This window comes from Strongylocentrotus purpuratus, unplaced genomic scaffold (genome assembly GCF_000002235.5).
Source record: "Strongylocentrotus purpuratus isolate Spur 01 unplaced genomic scaffold, Spur_5.0 spur5_scaffold_11, whole genome shotgun sequence".
NCBI classification, from domain to species: Eukaryota; Metazoa; Echinodermata; class Echinoidea; order Camarodonta; family Strongylocentrotidae; genus Strongylocentrotus; species Strongylocentrotus purpuratus.
In genome coordinates this window covers 22,682,997-22,701,195 of record NW_022145596.1, presented here as the reverse complement: position 1 = coordinate 22,701,195, position 18,199 = coordinate 22,682,997, and the positions used below count along the sequence as shown (strand labels likewise).

General features: G+C 38.7%; 1 protein-coding gene across 1 annotated transcript in view; it reads right to left on the bottom strand.

The window, feature by feature from the left end:
• Nucleotides 1-10,461: 10,461 nt before the first annotated feature.
• Nucleotides 10,462-18,199, bottom strand: part of LOC115922390 (gamma-aminobutyric acid receptor subunit alpha-5-like) — a 32,272-nt gene continuing 24,534 nt past the window's right edge. The window contains exons 6-8 of the mRNA XM_030981337.1: nucleotides 16,944-17,096; nucleotides 11,581-11,804; nucleotides 10,462-10,999 (exon numbers count right to left, since the gene is read on the bottom strand). Coding sequence (XP_030837197.1) covers nucleotides 10,670-10,999; nucleotides 11,581-11,804; nucleotides 16,944-17,096 — 707 coding nt within the window. The 3' untranslated portion in view covers nucleotides 10,462-10,669. The remainder of the gene's footprint in view (nucleotides 11,000-11,580; nucleotides 11,805-16,943; nucleotides 17,097-18,199) is intronic.

The following is an 18,199-nucleotide window of genomic DNA, read 5'->3' as shown; positions in this document are numbered from 1 at the left end:
CAAAGAAAATACAATACTACAATGGTAATGACACACATAAAGGTAAAATTAACGTCCCTTTTTTTTACCTGTTTTTTCAGGGGACGGGCCCCGGTCCCCCCCCCCCCCCCCCTGGATCCGCCACTAATCCTAGAACCTTTTAAAAGTGATTAACTGACGAATGACTGTTGGCTACCAAAAGTATCAAATCAACCAACAACAAAAAAAAACAGACAAAATTAGTATAAGTGTTCTTTGAGTTCTAATTGTGCATTTTGATAATAACTTTTATTTATACAAAATATTACCAGGTTATAAACTTATGCAATGGAAGACTCGAACAAAAAAGGTGTTTGATAAATTATGAATTGAATTTTGCCCCCCCCCCCCCCCCCCCCCCACTCAGTGTTATTAAGGGTACGCATATGCGTCTTCCCTCCTTTTGAAAACACCCCCTAACCTAAGTCCGGTGTGTAAAGTCAATTTTGTGTATGTACGAGCCGGACTTTGGTGCGTGAAAAGTACCCCTTTACCGGACATTTTGGTAACACGCATGCGCACCTATATACGCGCAAGTCCATTGTTACGTAATGCGTAACGACAAAGTCTGTGTTTATGATTTCCAAACATGACTTAATGATGCATCAGAATTAGACGCTAAATCTTAAATAATATAGGAAATGCCAACGTTGGAGAAAAAAAAATATCCTGGCTGACATCTTTGCAACACCGTAAACTTTTTGGAATGCTCGTAACCTGATATATTCATATAGTCCCTAAACTTACAATTCACAATTCAGTGTTTGTCCTTCTTATAAAAGAAAAGCAAAAACTTTCCCCTTTATTGTGCAAAAATCAATAAAAATTCGTGACAATCAAATATTTTAGAAGGAAAGAAAACCACGTAGTCAACATGTACGACGACGCATTCCAGGACGAGGAGCTTGAAGACCTCAACACCGAGGACATGATGATGATCATGAATCCCGATATGAGGAGGAGGAGGGGTGGTGCGACGACGGAGACGCTGGTGGAAGCGAGTGCTCTCATCCAGGCTCTAGTCGAAAGGTCACCCCCTGAAGGGCTAGGGATTGAGAAAGTCTCTGATGCCGATGACAAGGACGCAGAGAATAATCAAGTAAAACTTTTCTTCTTTTTTAAAATTCAGTTTGCTTTGGGGGGGGGGGGGGGGGGGGGGGGGTGACGTAATTTGTTTAATTGTATGTTAAAATAATTTATAATTAATTTAATGTAGTCAGGTCCTAAGCAAGAAAAGTGAAGTGTATTGGATCATGGCAGAAATGACCGGAGTATGATATTCTTCAAATCAATTGCTATGGCAGGTATACGATACGATCAATAACAAAAATTAAATAAATGAATACATAACATTTCATGTTTTATCTAGTTTTAATTGCCCGAAATAATATGTTTTTCTGTTCTGTTTCGGTTGCGTCGGTAATATACTCAGGAATAACTGTACGTCACCAACGTTTGAATGAGATGATAATTCTATTCATACGCTTCTCCATGTTTTACTCTTAGACTTTGTCTCCAAACCATTACTTTTTAATAATTCATATAAAGAAAAAGATCCCCACTTTCTGTCCCTCGACTTTCTATTCTTCTTTCTCCCCTATCTCTAGTTTAATCTCTCTCCTACTCTATCATTCCTTTTTTTTTAACATCACTTTATGTCTTCCTTCCTCCTTTCCTTTTTCTTTCTTACTACCTTTTTTTCTTAATATGTTCTTTTTTTCTTACTTTATTTATAAATGTCCTTACTTGTTTTCTTTCAAGTTTCTTATGCCTCTCGATTTCTTACCTTAATGGATTCATTCCCCCCCCCCCCCCCCCCATTTCATCTTCTCATTTCACGCTTTTCTACATCCCAATCTGTGTATTATTTTAACATATGTGCAGACATATCCCATAAAAACTTAACATCATACTTCTGTCTTTCGAAAGCCGGAAAAACATCGGACGCCCCTGCAGAAGTTCCGGGCCATCGCCAACAAGGTCAAGCACAACCTCAGGTGGTCCAAGCTCCTGCCCACCGAGGAAGACTCGAAATCGTTCACGGTCCGTCAGGCCGACGGCGCGGAGGAGAACGTCCTCACCTTCGACGTCAGTGCCTTTAAATCGAACGTCCAGTCGGTGAGCACGCTGCCCCCACGGGCCAAGAAGATCATGAGGAAGGAAACGTGGGAGAGGACCAAAGAAGAGCTCCACTATCTCTACGGTTTTGTTGATAGGGTAATTTCAAAACGCTCAGTTTGGCTTTTGAAAATAATTATCGAAGTCTTCCCTCTGCGTCCTCTCTCCCCTCCTCTCTCTCTCTCTCTCTCTCTCTCTCTTTCTCTTTTTATCTCCCTCTCTCTTTTTCTCTCTCTTTTCTGATCATTTATTCTTTATGATTAATACCACCTCTTTTGGCCATACTATCATGTAAATTGTCTTCGTTAGATATTTCATATTCAGTAGTCGGTACTCATGTTCTGTATATCAAGATGTTGATGTATAATTAATGTCAATGAACTTAATTTGGTATATAGATCCATAATGACCTTACAAGTCATGTCTTCATGAACGATCACACTTAAACTATTTGATTGCATGAAGTTGTATTTTTTTCTTAATATTTCCTCTTACCTCCTTTTGCATTCATCCTAGACATCGACAACATTTAATAAAAGTTCAATCCCTATCCTTTTCGAGAAATCGTTCATGTGTCAACTCAAATTACTGTATAAAATAAAACTTGATAGTCATATTATTTTATGTACCAACAAATTCTGCTATCAAAGATTCTTGAATTTTCATATTCGGATATGAATTTCAATGTCTCTTTGCTCCTTTCAGCTAAAAAGTTTCAACCGCTACTCGAAGACCATCCGGCATGAACTGGCGGGCGTTTTATACTTCGATTCCTTCGAGGCCGGGCGGTTGATCGTCAAGCAGGGCCACCCCGGGCTCGCTTTCTATTTCATCCTCTCAGGCTCGGTCGTCTTTGAAGTCAACGAGACGGATACACGGACAGGTAAGGTATTCAGTTGTGGTGATGGTAGGGGGGGGGGTAGTATTTTGGGTGTATACAGTGTTTCCGCAGCTACTTCATTACGTATTTTCATTATTTGTATTTTCACCCTTTCCCGAGCAAACAAACAAAATATATATAAAATATAGTTCGATATTTTGATGAACAGAAACACCCTCTTCCAAAAGTGAAGCTTAAAGTTCATGGAATACCGCTGGAAAGATACGACTTGGTTTTTTTTAAAGTTTCTTTTTCTTCTTTCCTTTTTATGATAGACTGTACTTTTAAAAGTTTCGGTGGAATCAATTTTGTTTGTGTGAAAATATAATTATTGACACCTGATATTTGCTTGTTTTCAGTCCGGCAAGCATAAATCAGTGTTTATTATCATAACAAAACCGTCTCATAGCAAGATGTAAAATCTTTAAAACCTAAAATGCTTAGAATTATATATTCATGCAGGCTCATAGGCCTTCCAGAGTGCTAAATAATAATAATAATGGGTTCTTGTATAGCGCACATATCAGTCAGATCTGACCCTCCTGGCGCTCCCGATTATTACCCTGGCTTTAGCACGGCTGCCATACGGCGCTCTAGCATTTCAAGGAATAAATTCTTACTCTATTAATGTAAAGGAGCTAATTTCCGCTCGTCAAGGAGTGTGATTAGGGACCACTCCTTTTGGAGTGAAATTTGGACGGAATTCACCCTCAAAAGATGTAAAGTTCACTCCAAAAAGACAGATTTTTTTCTAAAAGACTGAATTTATCGTCTTTTAAGAGCTAACTTTACATCTTTTGAGGGTGAATTCCGTCCAAATTTCACTCCAAAAGGAGTGGTCCCTAACCACACTCCTCGACGAGCGGAAATTAGCTCCTTTACATTAACAGAGTACCAGGTACCCATTTACTTCACCTGGGTGGAGTGTGGCAAATGTAGATCAATGACTTGCCAAAGGACTTTTTTAGTGCGGCGGCGGGACTCGAACCGCAATGTAATAATGATAAAATGTTAATCCTATTTTTCTTATGATTCTGATTGAAATTAAATTGCTCTTCTTAAGTATAGGCCTTATGTTATGATTCATTTACATTTATCGAAATGTTCGCCATTGGCGGTGTTTTAAAAGAGATTACAGAATGATTCTATCTTATCGCAATGATTTTGATATCATTTTTACAGGAGAATCAAACATAAGACAGATGGGAGAAACTTATGCAGGGGCGAGTTTTGGGGAACTTGCCCTTCTACATGGCACAAAGCGTGCGGCTTCCATTAGGTGTAAAGGTAAAAATCGACATCTTATTTTAGCTGGCACGCACTGACAGAAACCATGGAAATTGGAATCATCAACGACACAACATAATAAAAGAGAGGAAAAAATGGACACTATTTCTAATTATAGTTTCAAATAAATGTTCACTACAGACTTATTTTTTTCGCAGATTAAATAAATTAAGCCTCTTTGAGATGTTTAGATACTCTTTAGAGTATAACGAGGCGTGACGTCATACTGACCAAGCTGTCGAGGTTGCTGGTTCCAAACAATTTTGAGCTAAACAATGGTACGGTGATGATCACACCGACCCGAAACATTGGATTTTTCCCTGCACTAGCACGTTGCTTGAATGATTTCGCGGTGAACCTCATGCACATGCTCTGTTGTTTAGAACCAGTAACCTGGTAGACGAGAAAATATGACGTGAGCACTTCGGTAACTATATTTAGTCTTCAAAATAGTCTTATTATAACTATGAAAGTTAACTACAACAAATGATTAAAAAAAAATCCTCGAACATTATGGAGTCGTTAATATCTAAGCATTGTGGCGTGCGCCTGTAATTCAGCTAAAAGTGGAAGCTATAAACTGATACAGCCGAGGACGCAGGTTCGAAACTGAGTCACGTCTTTCGGATGGTGACGTTTAAAGGTCGGTCCCCAGACGTAAATAATTATATCTGATTAATACACGTCTGTAAAATCCCAATACACACACACACCAAAGACCATGGCAGGCAATGGTAGACACAAATTTGAGACGATACAAAAAGTCATGTATTATGTTATAGTATTAATGACTGCTTTGAGAGAAATAGTTGTTTTTATACGCTCAAGGGAAGGTTAGAATTGTGCTATTACCCGAGGCGTGCCGAGGGGAATAGCCCAATTGTAACCTTCCCGAGAGCGTATAAAAACAACTATTTCTCAAATATTAAAGCAGTCATTAATACTTTTATATGCCGAAAAAAAATAGACTAAAAAATAAAAAATAAAAAATACTTTTTTTTTTGTCGAAGATGAGATTCGAACTCTTGCGTACAAAAGGTGATGTCTCTAAAGTCAGCGCCTCAGACCTCTCTGCCATCGCGCGTTATTAACATGCTTGGCAGTTTTGTACGATATATACATTAAAATGGATTGAAACCGGCTTCGCGTGTGATGAATGCTTCGCAAAAGCTCCATATACGGACTCTTCTTTTACTTTTGCAATGCATATTGGCACGAACTTAGATCAAGATCTATCGGCAGATGTTGTTTTTTTGTTTTTGGAAGTTTATTTTCGTCTTCATGTCAACAATGCAAGATCGATCGAGATTCAATTGTATTAAAATTACCGACCAATTATTCGCACACATACGGTATCCTCCATCGCTCAAACCATTTTTTAACATGTAAACCTATGGGGTAACCATGGAGACTGACCTATTTTTTTAATAACCATGGTTATTAAAAATATTAAATGTTTTAAGCATGGTTACCGGGAATTTTACAGGAACAGTTGAAGTTTATGAATGCAATTTCGACCAATCAGATGGCTGGATTACTTAAGTGAGGTATATAATAATAAATATAACATATTTATATTTTTATTGCAGTTGATTCTGAATTCCTTCGTGTGGACAAACCTGATTTTGACATGGTCCTGCGTCGCAGTTACCAACAGGAATGGGATAACCGATTCCAGACACTCAGTTCACTATCAACGTTTAGTGAATGGATAACTGATGAGGTGGTAGCAACCACTGACAGAGCGAAGATCATTGAATATCCGCCTAACACCGTAAGTTATTCATTTATTCCTTTTATTTAAATTTCTTGTTTATTGAGCTGTTTATATTTCGAAGGGAGCGACCTTGGGGCCCTCTATATATTCAACAGGGAAACAATATAAAGAGTAAGAGAGAGAGAGAGAGAGAGAGAGAGAAAGAAAGAAAGAGAGATGGCGGAGGGGGGGGGGGAGAGAAAGTAGGATGGAGAGGGGGAACTAAGAGAGGAAACATAAAGGGCAAAGAAGCGTAGGCTTACTACAACAAGACGTGTTCCAATGTTTTGATTTTATGAATATTTCTCTCCAGAACATCCGGTTACTTTTGATTCACCTGCTATGCCTGCTATAGGTATTATTATTGTTGTTCACAAATGTACTTTCATAAATACTGATACAAATTATTTCGACGTATAATATAATCGAGTGAGGGAAGTATGTACCTGCATGTAGGACGAAATTCCTCGAATGCTTCAACACCCTTCAGAGGCAGTTCTCTCTCGGCCAATTGCTGAATTTGTGATAATTATGCTCTTCAAGAACGAAATGCTATCATTGTCAATACTAAATCACTTTTATTGTTTTCCATACAGGTCATTCTGAGTGACATCCATGGCGCACCCGACGATGTCTACTTCATCATGTCTGGCGACGTCAAGATCGTTCGCGAAGTCGTTCTCCTTCAGAATCGCCTGCCCTTCGGGAGGATCAAGCTCACCCCGCCACCGATGCGTGACGACCACGGGGTGTCGCCCGACTTCAAACCCGAGAAATACCAGAAGCTGGTTAGCAAACTCCTAAATATTGCGACCATCGGGAAGGGGGACTTCTTCGGAGTTGGTACGTGATTTTTCTTTTAAATTGAGGTTTAATTTTTTATCGGCAGGATTAGTCTAATACAATTTTGTATCAATATGAATTTTTTATGACAAATATCAAAACCTTGCTATGCACTCGGTACAGGGTTCGAGGGGATGGAGAAAACAAATTATCATGTAAATCAGTGGCGTATCCAGCCCCGGTTAACACCCCCTCCCACTGATTGAAGGGAATATAAAACGTGACGGAATCGTTGTCACGTGGGGCTGCCCCGAAATATTTCGCTCACCTTCCTCATGAATGAAAGGCGATGTGACATCTGCTCCCAAGAAAAAAATACTCTGTCGAATAAATTAAACTTTGGTTAGCATGTGGGAAAATTGCAGGAAATGATCTATTGAGGGGGGTTCAGGGTTACTTGGGAACATCGACGATCTGTTGGAAAATTCGAAAATACAGTTTCTGACGAAATTATTCCCGCTTGTTGGAAAATGTGAAAGAAAATAACACTCTATCGGAAACAAAACACACAAAAAAGGGCAAATTTTGGCTTGATACTTTCTACGCCCGACTCAAAGTGGTCTAGCAAAGCTCATGATATGGCCTTAAAAAAAAAAGATGTTGTGTAGCCCTTTAGGTGCCAAAGCAATGGGTCGGTCGGTCGGAAATCTTTTTTTTGTTTTGATTTTTTTCTTCTTGTTTCTTTCTCTTTGGGCTGACATTTCTCAGTTTACATATTTTGTTATTCATTAAACATTACATTTATTCTTCTAAAAAACAGTAAAAACAAAAACTTTTTTAAAAAGCCGACCGTAGATTTTGGGGGTCGGCAATACAACATCTTTTTGTGTTACCCCTAAAACAGTGGATCGTCTTGTTCAAAGCTTTAGAAAAGTTTTATATAACGAGTTTTAATATTATTTTGTGATCCTTCTTCCTGCCCGTTTCTCTAACTTTGACAGGTGAAGATCTACGCAAGACGCACTTGATCTCGATCCACAAGGTCGAGTGCATGCTCGTCTCACGGGTGGCCTTCCAGCGCCACGACCGCGGCAAGTGCTTGGTGCCCATGAAGGAAGCGGTCGAGGAAAACTATCCGACCTACGACGAGACCTTCGCTGGCTACCTCGTCGACAAGAGATGGCGCGCGTACAAGCACAATTTGGTAAAGGAGGTGGCTAGCAAACGACATTATCCACATCAAACGACCATCGACGATGTGCCCCTTATTCTTCGGCGGGAAAACTCACTGTCAACGAAATAAGGGATCACTCGGTGTAATGAGTAGTTATGAATTTAAGTGTTTCAAAGAGCTCGCTTGAGGGGATGGAACAAATCTAGTGTTGTTTTTGTCCTTCTATCCGTTGCCGTTGTTAACCAAAGTGTCATCACAGTCATGAATGGCCATGATTTAGGATTTACAAACTGCAATATAATGAATGGATTTTATGTGGAGATGTAACATAAAGAAGGAGAAGGGGGTAAGACTTAAGGAAAATGTCTTAAAGATGCAGATGGTATTCTAAACAAAACAACTCAAGCTAAATTATTGCAATATTGAAAAACAACAGTCTTATTCTTTATTTCAAATGTCTTGGCGATTCTCTTTCAAACAATCATTGGTTATATACATGTAATTCTCACTTTCCGGTTTCATACAAACTTTGATATATTTACTTTCCTATTGCGTAATTAGCTTCATTTTGACCATCTGCAAATGTAATCATTATTTATTGCATGTAAGTTTATATGTGATTACTATTAGTCAGAAAGATGAAATATTTTGAATGTAAGCATCACGAGTCTCGCCTCTCTCGATTTATTATTTTGTCATCAATACTGTTCCAACTAAAATAATATCAAACAGTGATTACAAAGAGAAATTTCTTCAAAATTATAATGCTGTTCCTTGTGGTATTTTATAACACTGTAGTCTGTACTAACATTGCTATGCGAAGTGGATATTTTACAACAACAATGGCATGTTTGTGTTTTAATTGCTATTTTTTTGTCACACTAACCAAAAATGCTATCATCTAACTGCATGAATAATTATTTGATTCAAAAGTAGTTGTCATCCTCATTCTCAAGTTAAATCTTCGTTGGATATTTGCATCCCACTCGGCATAGTCAACAAAGTCGGTTCGAGTGAATTTCAATTCAATGCTCGTAAGGAATAAACCGATTTACTAACATATTCATATTCTAAGCATACATATTTTTTTGTTTAAGGTTGTTCTTGACAACCTAAAAGCTCGCCCGAGGATTTTCCGACATAGCGATAGGTAATGCATGTAGACTGGATTCCAAGTAGGTCTATTGTAGTTTATTTATTAAGAACAGGTTGATGGAACCACTCGTCTCTAGGTCCCCAGGAAAGAAACATCCATATATTCGTATAACCGGTCAAAAACACCACGAAAAAGTAAACGTATTTGAGTGGCGGGTGAAGTGTGACGTCATCATAAATCTATTTTTGGAAGTTCTCAATTTTTTCTTCATTTTCCGAAAGAGCACCAAAAATAATCGCCAAATGTCGAAAATCAATTGAATATGTTAAGTATTGGCTGAGATATGACCATCTGACTAAATAGATTTCCTATAGGAACTCAGTGTTATATTGCTCTGGCTCGTAATGTTATTTTTGATGCTCTTTCGGAAAATGAAGACAAAATTGAGAGATTCCAAAAATAGATTTTTATAATGTCATAGCTTCGGTACTAGTTCACTTGTTGTTGTTTTTTTTCTTTGTATTTTCCTAATTTCGACATGTATCAAGTCATCTTTAACAAATAGTCAAACTGTGTCTTTGTATGTTTTTTTAAATGTTGACTACACTAGAGATGGTCTATGTCGGCATTAGCTAAATCAGTACACACGTGATAGTAGTGCTTTTTTAAATAGAAAACTATGAAAATAATGCCTCTGTCTGCCTCTAAAATGAAAGTTTATGCTAACTACAGGTAACATAAATTAAAATCCAACATTTTTTTTCTTCAATACCATTTAACCCGGCCATTATTGTTTATACATCAGTATTTTTATAGACGACTGGCGACTATGTTTGGCACACGTCAAATATTACATGCTATTTACACGCTCTTCAAATTATATACGATATACAATTGGGAAGGTATCTAACATAGGGTAAAAATTTAAATATCTGAAATATATGTACTATTATGTAGAACATGAGCCTAATCGCAAGTATCGACAGCTTATTGAAATAACAAATTATTTCAAAGACTAATGCAAAAATCATGAATTTCAGAGACATGTGAAATAATCGCAAGAGAAAAATCGTTCTTTTAATATGAATTTAGCGGTGTTGCCGGACACTGGTATAACAATATTCTTTATAAGATGATGACGCAGATCCTAATCAAATGATTAGTTGAGACGGTCGTTACTAAATAATAATGACCGGTTATTAGTAAAACATCATTTTAACAAATAATACCCCTCATTTTTTCGAGCATTACCCACACTCGGTAGCTTCGAAACAGTCCAAACACCTTCGGCTATCGCCTCGGGTTTGTGAGACTGTTCCAAAGGTACCTTGTGTGGGTAATTCTTACTAATGCCCTCACTCCTGTGTATTATTTGTACAATAATCATGATGAATTATAAGTTATGAGAGTGAACTTTTGAAGTATAATGTTAAAATAACAATTTGGTAAAGCTGCCACAAAGGTTTGACCTAATGTCCAGTCGCAAATTCAAATACATAGAATTTATCCACCTCTCTTTAATCATTATTAATCTAAATTATATCCTGTATAAATATTTTAATAATCAAGTATGAAAATACACCAATATAGAACATTCATGAGAAAAAAACCTAGCGGGAAACCAATTCTAGCCAACTCATCAATTTTACTGACGCTGTTGAACGGTTTCTGGTCTTTGCTTCGCCGGAGCCTACTCTCCCTGTACTCGGCATTTCCCGTGATGCAGTTGAGTATATCCGAACACAGGCTGTTGTTGTGATCCGAAAATCTCCGCTCTTCGTCCGAAGGCGTCCGAGATACAGACTTTCCTTGGTACCTCGTGAATCCCCGGATGAGGGAAAAGCGTTTCTTCTTTCTTCGCATCAACGAGGCTTCGACCTTCTCCACCTATTGGGTGGAAAACGGGAACAATCATTTGTTAAAAAAAAGTATGGCACAAGTGAATTTTTCATTAAAAAGAAGTATATTAGCTTGTTAGTCTAGTGCTATATCAAGTCCGGGCACTGCATAGTGTATGTACATGCAGCCTAATTATTTACAGAAATGTATACATGCCACCTCTTTTTTCAATCTCAATCTATGGTTGGGATTCACATCCTGTCCAGTACTTACGTTATTATGTCTTTAGACAAGGCATTCTATATACTAGTTTGCCTATCTTGTCCCAGATGTAGTAAAATGTAATGTTTAACTGGTGGGAATGACCGTACATCGACTTGAGGTTCCCCATCCAGAATCTCAAAGTCTTTCTTGATATGGGTGTCGTACAAAAAATAATTTGTCCTATCATTTAAAATTAGTATAGGCTGACATAACAAATAACCAGAAACCCTCTTCGTGTTCATCAACATTTCAGATTGTGCTACATAATGTGACACCACACATTTAGTCGACGAAGCTATTCTAAGAACTTTATGATAAGAAGCACTGAATGAAAGACAATATGGGAAAACAGCGTCATCGTTTACCTCGGCCTGGGCGATGTCGTCCTCCTCGTCATCGGCCATCCCAGGTAGCATGCCCGTCCTCCGCTTCGTGAAATAATTCACCGTGGCGAACTCGATGACGGCGCCGAGGACGAAGGCGAAGCAGAGCATGATGAACCAGTCGATGGCCTTCGGGTAGCCCACCTTGGGAAGCACTGCTCTAGCACTCCACCCTAGGGTGGTGATTGTGAGGGTCGTCATCGTCCCTGTGAGTTAAAGATAGGAAGAGGGAATGGAATGAGTTAATTTTATATTAATGTGCACTATTGGCCATTGTTTTGTTGTTTCAGCAAAACTATCATCCCGGAAAATATTTTGGCGCCAAAACAGTGCCGATATTAGACCCAAAGGCAGGTATCGTCTGCATCTTTCTAACTGCGTGACGTATCGATTCATTGAAAGCCCAACATATTATACCAGTCCACCGAAAATGCATTTCGCCATGATGCGTTTGAATAGGTTTTCGTTTTGTCGTTGTGAAATTTCATATTTCTTTACCGGAAAATCGGGGGTTTGTGGAAGGGGGGATTTTTTTTATTTTTTTTTTATTTTGTTATTTTTATCTCTGCGGCATTGGAAACTATAAACGTGATACAGCCTCCTCTCCTAAAATCACCGAGGCGCCTAACTTTCCCGAGGAGAACACAAATATCCATACACCCGACCCACCCCCCCCCCCCTGCTCCAGTCGAGTGATACATAAAGTACGCTATTTATTCTATTCTACTCGAGTAACTCGACTCACTCTAGTAATCTTATTTCGTTTTGGAAGAGGCGTTAATCCGTATTACTGAGAAATATTCTAAGAATGGTCGACCAAGTGAGAGAAAACGTATATACACAAGAAATGATTGAACAAAAGATCTGTATTGCCGTATACAATATATAAGTTATGATGTCGTAGCCCCCCCCCCCCCCTCCATTAGAAAATCACTTTTCCGACGAATTGGCGTAGATGAATACATATTTCAATCAATCCCATACGTGACGATAATTACAAGGCTCATATATTTTTCAAGGAGTTAAGTAAACACATGCAAGTAATAGTGAAGGAAATGTGGACTCCTGCATATAAAATAGCCACTAGGCTTTATAATTTATAACAGGAAAGAATATTTACATAAATGTAATCCATCTGCCATCGGAGGAAGTGTGTGGGCAGGTTTGGAGCGCGCAGGGTCGATCCCCCAAAGTGGCAAGATATTAGGAATAATTTTTATGATCATTAATTCGGATTAAAAACATCATCCGTAAATGCTTTCTTAGACATGTTAAATGCATCAAAGCTAATCAATTCTTCACTGTGACTGCTGGCTAAGTAATGGACACCGTTTTCCACGTTCTATTTTTCGTATAAATTATATGTTTTCTATCTTCATAAGATGAAATTTTTCTAGATGGGTAATATCAGTCTTGGAATTCTTTAGGACACACAATTTTCTATACCCAAACCATTTTGTTTACACAAAAGAGAGCACTAAAACTGTTGATTTCATTGGGAAAAATATAGCCCGGTATATCTTCATGTACTGAAGACGAACGATACAACAACATAAACAAGTTTAAAGTTCAACGCGAAGAAAAAGAAAGAATCTGTAAAAAGAGTATTTCAAATTTTATCATCTGCCTTTTCTACTTTGAGATTCATTTTTTTGTTTTTTTTTGTTAATCATTTGATTCCAATTTAATAAAAGTTTTGGTTTGTGGTTTGCTTCGTGCCCCTCCTCTCTCATCTTCTGGCCTCCAAACATTACTTTTCAATTAAGCTGTACATTAGAAAGCTAAATTAAAAATACTAACCAAAAAAAAAAACAGTAGACACCTGAAATACCATTCTCTCTTTCAGTGGCGTACCTGGGGTACTCCGTCAGGGGGGGGGGGGGGGGGCAAGCGACCGAAACAAACAAAAAAGGCGATGCTAATTTTCACTTCTGGCGAGCGAGCGAGCAAAAAAAATCTTTAAGTAACGTTTGGTATATAAACTGGTATTGTTGCAAGTTGGGGGTGGGAACATTCACTTGTTAGCGACGTTAATATCATTTTTTTGCAAACGAGTGTAGCGAGCAAGAAAAAAATCACTTCTTTTTCAATAATTGCCACTTAAACTTGGTTCAATTGTCCCATGCAGGGCGCGGGAACAATATTGTGTTTAGGGTGATTTTATACCCATTTTAGCTTTCTCTCAATGAATTGCTATATAAAATTTGTTTCATTGTTGCAGGTAGGGGGCGGGCACAATCGTGTTTAAGGCAATGTCAATCCCATTTTGGCGGGCAGGCAACCCCCTACATTTCTCTTTTTAATGATATTGTAGCAGATTAGTGGTTGGCACATAATTCCGCGAGCGAAAAAAAATCACTTCTCTTTTATAGGAAAAATATGGTACATAAAACTTGCGTTCATTGTTTCATGTCAGGGACGTGATTATTATAAGCGGTGTTATTTCTATTTTGGCGAGCGAGCGTAGCGAGCGAGCAAAATTTTTGTAATGATAATTGGTTCATAAATTTCAGATTTTTTTGTTGCAGGGCAGGGCTTACACAATCATGTCTAAGGTGATGTTAATTCCGTTTTGGCGAGCACGAGCACACCAAAACTTCTTTGAATAACGTTTGGTACATAATTATTAAATGGTTGTTGCAGGTTGGGGCGGGCACGTTAGCGGTGTCAATTTCATTTTGGCGAGCGAGCATAGCGAGCAAGCAAAAAAAAATTTTTCTTTTAATAGAAATTAATAAATAAACTTGTTTTTATTGGTGCAGGTCAGGATGGACGCAATCGCGTTCAACGCGATTCAATTCCTTTTTGGCGAGAGGGCGAAAAAACTCTTCCATTTTTAATGATATTGTTGCAGGTCAAGGGTGGGCACAATTGTTTCCAAAGCAATGTCTATTCATTTTATTCGCGAGCGAGTGTAGCGAGCGAGAAAAATGAATTAGTCTCTTTTAGTAACATTTGGTACATATATTGTGTGTTATTGTTGCCATGGTTGCAGGTCGGGGCCCGTCGGGGCAGGCACAATTGTATTCTAGGCAATACTAATCCTTTTCTTTTTTTCAGGGGGACGAGCAAGTGAAAACATTTAATAAAAAATAGGCTAGCAAGCAGTTTGCGCCAGCGAAGAGTTTCGAATTTGTTATAGACCCTATCACTTATATTTTCCTATTTTCATTTGTTTTAATTTTTCAGGGCCGTATGCGGAATATTTTTCTGGTGGGGGAGGGGGAAAGATGCGTTAAAAGTTTTCGAAGAATCTCAAAAGCAAAAGGAGTGAAGGGAGTTCGAGCGACCGAACTGGTCATGACGGTACTTTTGCATTTTCAAAAGTAGAATTGAAGGATTTGGTATAGGCCTACACTACATTTTCAGGAAAAAAACTGTACGTTTTCAAAATATCTGGGGTCAACTGCCCCCCCCCCCTGGTGCGTACGGCCATGGTCTTTTTTTTTTTTTTAATTTCCCCATTTTTATTCCTTTCCTTTTCTTTTCCCTTTTTCTTCCTTTTCTCTTCTTCTTCCTTTTTTCTTTCCTTTTTTCCTTTTTTCTCTTTCTTTCCTTTTTTCTTCCCTTTTCCTTTTTTCTTTTTCTTTCCTTTCCTTTCTTTTCTTTTCTTTCCCCTTTTTCTTTTTTTCCCCTGGAGCCCCTGGAGGGGGGGGGCACTCTGCCCCCCTGCCCCCCCCCCCGTACGTACGCCAGTGCTCTCTTTGAAAAATATGTGTTTAGAAAAAAAAACGATAGGTTAAATAAACTATAAAAGGTAATAATTTAAAGCTTTTCTTTCTTTATTTTTCTCGGAGAGTGTCGCATCTTTCTTTTGCTACAAAAAAAAAAAATCAATTCTAATCAAGACATTTTTTTCTTCTTTGCGTTCCCCGAAACCGCCCCTCCAGGAAACCCCATCGACTCTCGACGACAAGAGGAAAATCTATAACTGCGCTTCTTGAATCAATTCTTATTAACTTTGCCGCGAACCATTTGATTCGCCGCGTATCACTTATTTGCGATCCACTTGGAACAAGTAGCGACACCAGAAGTCAAAACAGTTGTGGCAAGGCTTGCCGAAGGGAAGATCATTGATTAAACTTCCGATTACACCGTCAGAGAAGCGCTTGAAAAAACAGATTCTTTTTACGGTTTACGGGGGTTGCAGGAAAGATGACTTCTTTATCCAGACCATAGTCTGTGGCTGGGAGGTGTATGTAATTCCATTAAAAACTTACAAAAGGAAAAGGTGCATGGTACGAGGCTAAAATGGCAACGAATCAGTGGTAGGTGATTTTTGAAACTGTCAATAAAAAGAGCTTGGGGAGTTTGGAAACAATCTAATGACATTCATACAGAAGGAACAAAACAGATTTTAAACTGGTTTCTTCAAGATAATCGACAAGTCTGATAACAAGCGTGGTGCCCCTTCTCAGATTGATTATTTAACATGACCGCCCTACATCTTCTGTAGATCTAAGTAAACCAAAGAAACTGAATTATACGTTTAGAGTCTGAAAATATTACATATTGCTATGATTCTGATGATAATAATAACCGAGGCAAATTAGTGAAACATATATCGTTTCAATATCTCGAAAACTAAATTGTATTTTGTTGTAAAAAACGAAAATGATAATGTATTAAGTTTCTATGATTTCGTAATAAAAATAAATAATTAAAGAGGCCGCGAATTCCAAAAAGATAATAATAAGCACCCCAAAAAAGAGTTTTCAATTTTGTTGGTACTAAATTTCTCCAAAAATATGAACTTGGGTCTTCGGCAGCCCCTCCCCTCTCAGTAACTCATGAGTACGCCTCAAATTCTGATGGCAATTTGGGTTTAAAGGGATTGGGTATCTTTGTCTCAGATTCTGAAACAAAATCCTGGATCTAGCTCATGCTGCAATGATAATTATAAACCTTAAGGTCAGTCAGGAACCCCGTTACTTTTACAAGCCGATCGCCCGTGTGATTATCAAGATATTATGGAAATCGAAATTTTTAAATTCGTTTTCCTAACGGTTTTTATAACACTACAGCCTATCAGTGAAAATGGGTATGGTAAAACATTTTTAAATTTGACATTTTGCTCCGTTTGGGGGGGGGGGGGGGGTAAGGTCATCTTTTTAGGTCAGCCATTGGCATTTTTTTTTTTTAATAATTTTGTTATTAAATTTATTTTTGCCGGGGGGGGGGGGGCACGCCCTTGTTTTTCAGTACATTTAGGGCTGGTTTTAACATATTTTTGGGGGCCGGGGAGGGGGGACGTGCACCCTGTGCCCCCTGGATCCGCCACTGGGCTATGCATCTTAAATTTAATATTGTTAAACGATGCCTTTAAACACTACACCTGTACCTACCGAGGGCTACTCTTGCGGGCGTGGCCTCTCGGTTGAGCCAGAAGGAGACCCAAGACAGGGCCACGATCATGACGCACGGGAAGTACGTCTGGATGAGGAAAAATCCAATATGGCGCTCTAAGCTGAACTCCACGGTCAGCACGGTCCGGTTACCTGGAGAGAGGAAATTGATAGTATTTCATTTCACAACCAGATAAATAACATCAGAGAATTATAGAGCACTTCAAAGAGAGAAGGCGATGAGGAACCTGGATACATATAGCTCCGTTTAGTCTCATTTGACAACGCCCCCTATCGTCAGAGTCAGCAGCCTAACATGTTAGCCTATGGAATTTTACCCCCAAAATCGTTAAAAATGCATTTTTTGTTTAAACGAAAAGCACATCCACCCCGACGTACGTTATCACTAGCTCTTTCATTGGAACCCTCATGTCCCATAGACTTTTGAAAGTTCACCCACCGTAATTTGATCAAAATAGGTTGCAAGCTCGCCATTGCTTACATAACATATGTGAAACAAGTCGAACTTAGGACTCATTTTGCCAAGTGGTTGTAAGGTTTTAGGTCAAGCACACGAAGGATAAGAAGCATGAATCATAATAGATCAGTTCTGATCGGTTCATTATGTCCATTTCATCCAACCCCCCCCCCCCCCATCGTAATTTTTCCATTGAAGATAAGCAAACATTTTGCCGAGGTAAGCAAAAACATGAATATTCATGATCACCATGGACTATTCGATTATTTACAGAGGGGTGCAGTTGTGCACCACACCATGCACCACATCAAACTCCCCTACTTTAAGTCAAGTATTTCATTGTATTATGTAGTTTGGTAGGTTTATTTTAATAACTGTTTAATTATCAGATATCAATGATAATTTAAAGATATGGAAAATGTTCTTGTATTTTATATTTAGCAAAGCAATCTCACATACAAATTCACTACCAAGTGTCGTCTAATCCGCCGATTGTCGTCTGCTATAAACGTCCAGCGAGCAAAAATGAGACAACCGGAGCAATATGCGTCCAGTGGGGTAGCCATATGGGGGCTGTGGATCATGCCACCCCGCCATTGTATGGGGGAAAGGTATAAGAGTCTGAATCAGATATGGAGAGGGTAGTGAAAGTTCAGAAGAACATATATAACACGCCCCCTTCGACACCCTCCCTCTCGCGATATTTATTTTTGCATTTCAGCCTTGAGATTGCCCCCCCCCCCCTTCCGACAGCAGTCACTTGAGCCCCTCAAAATTT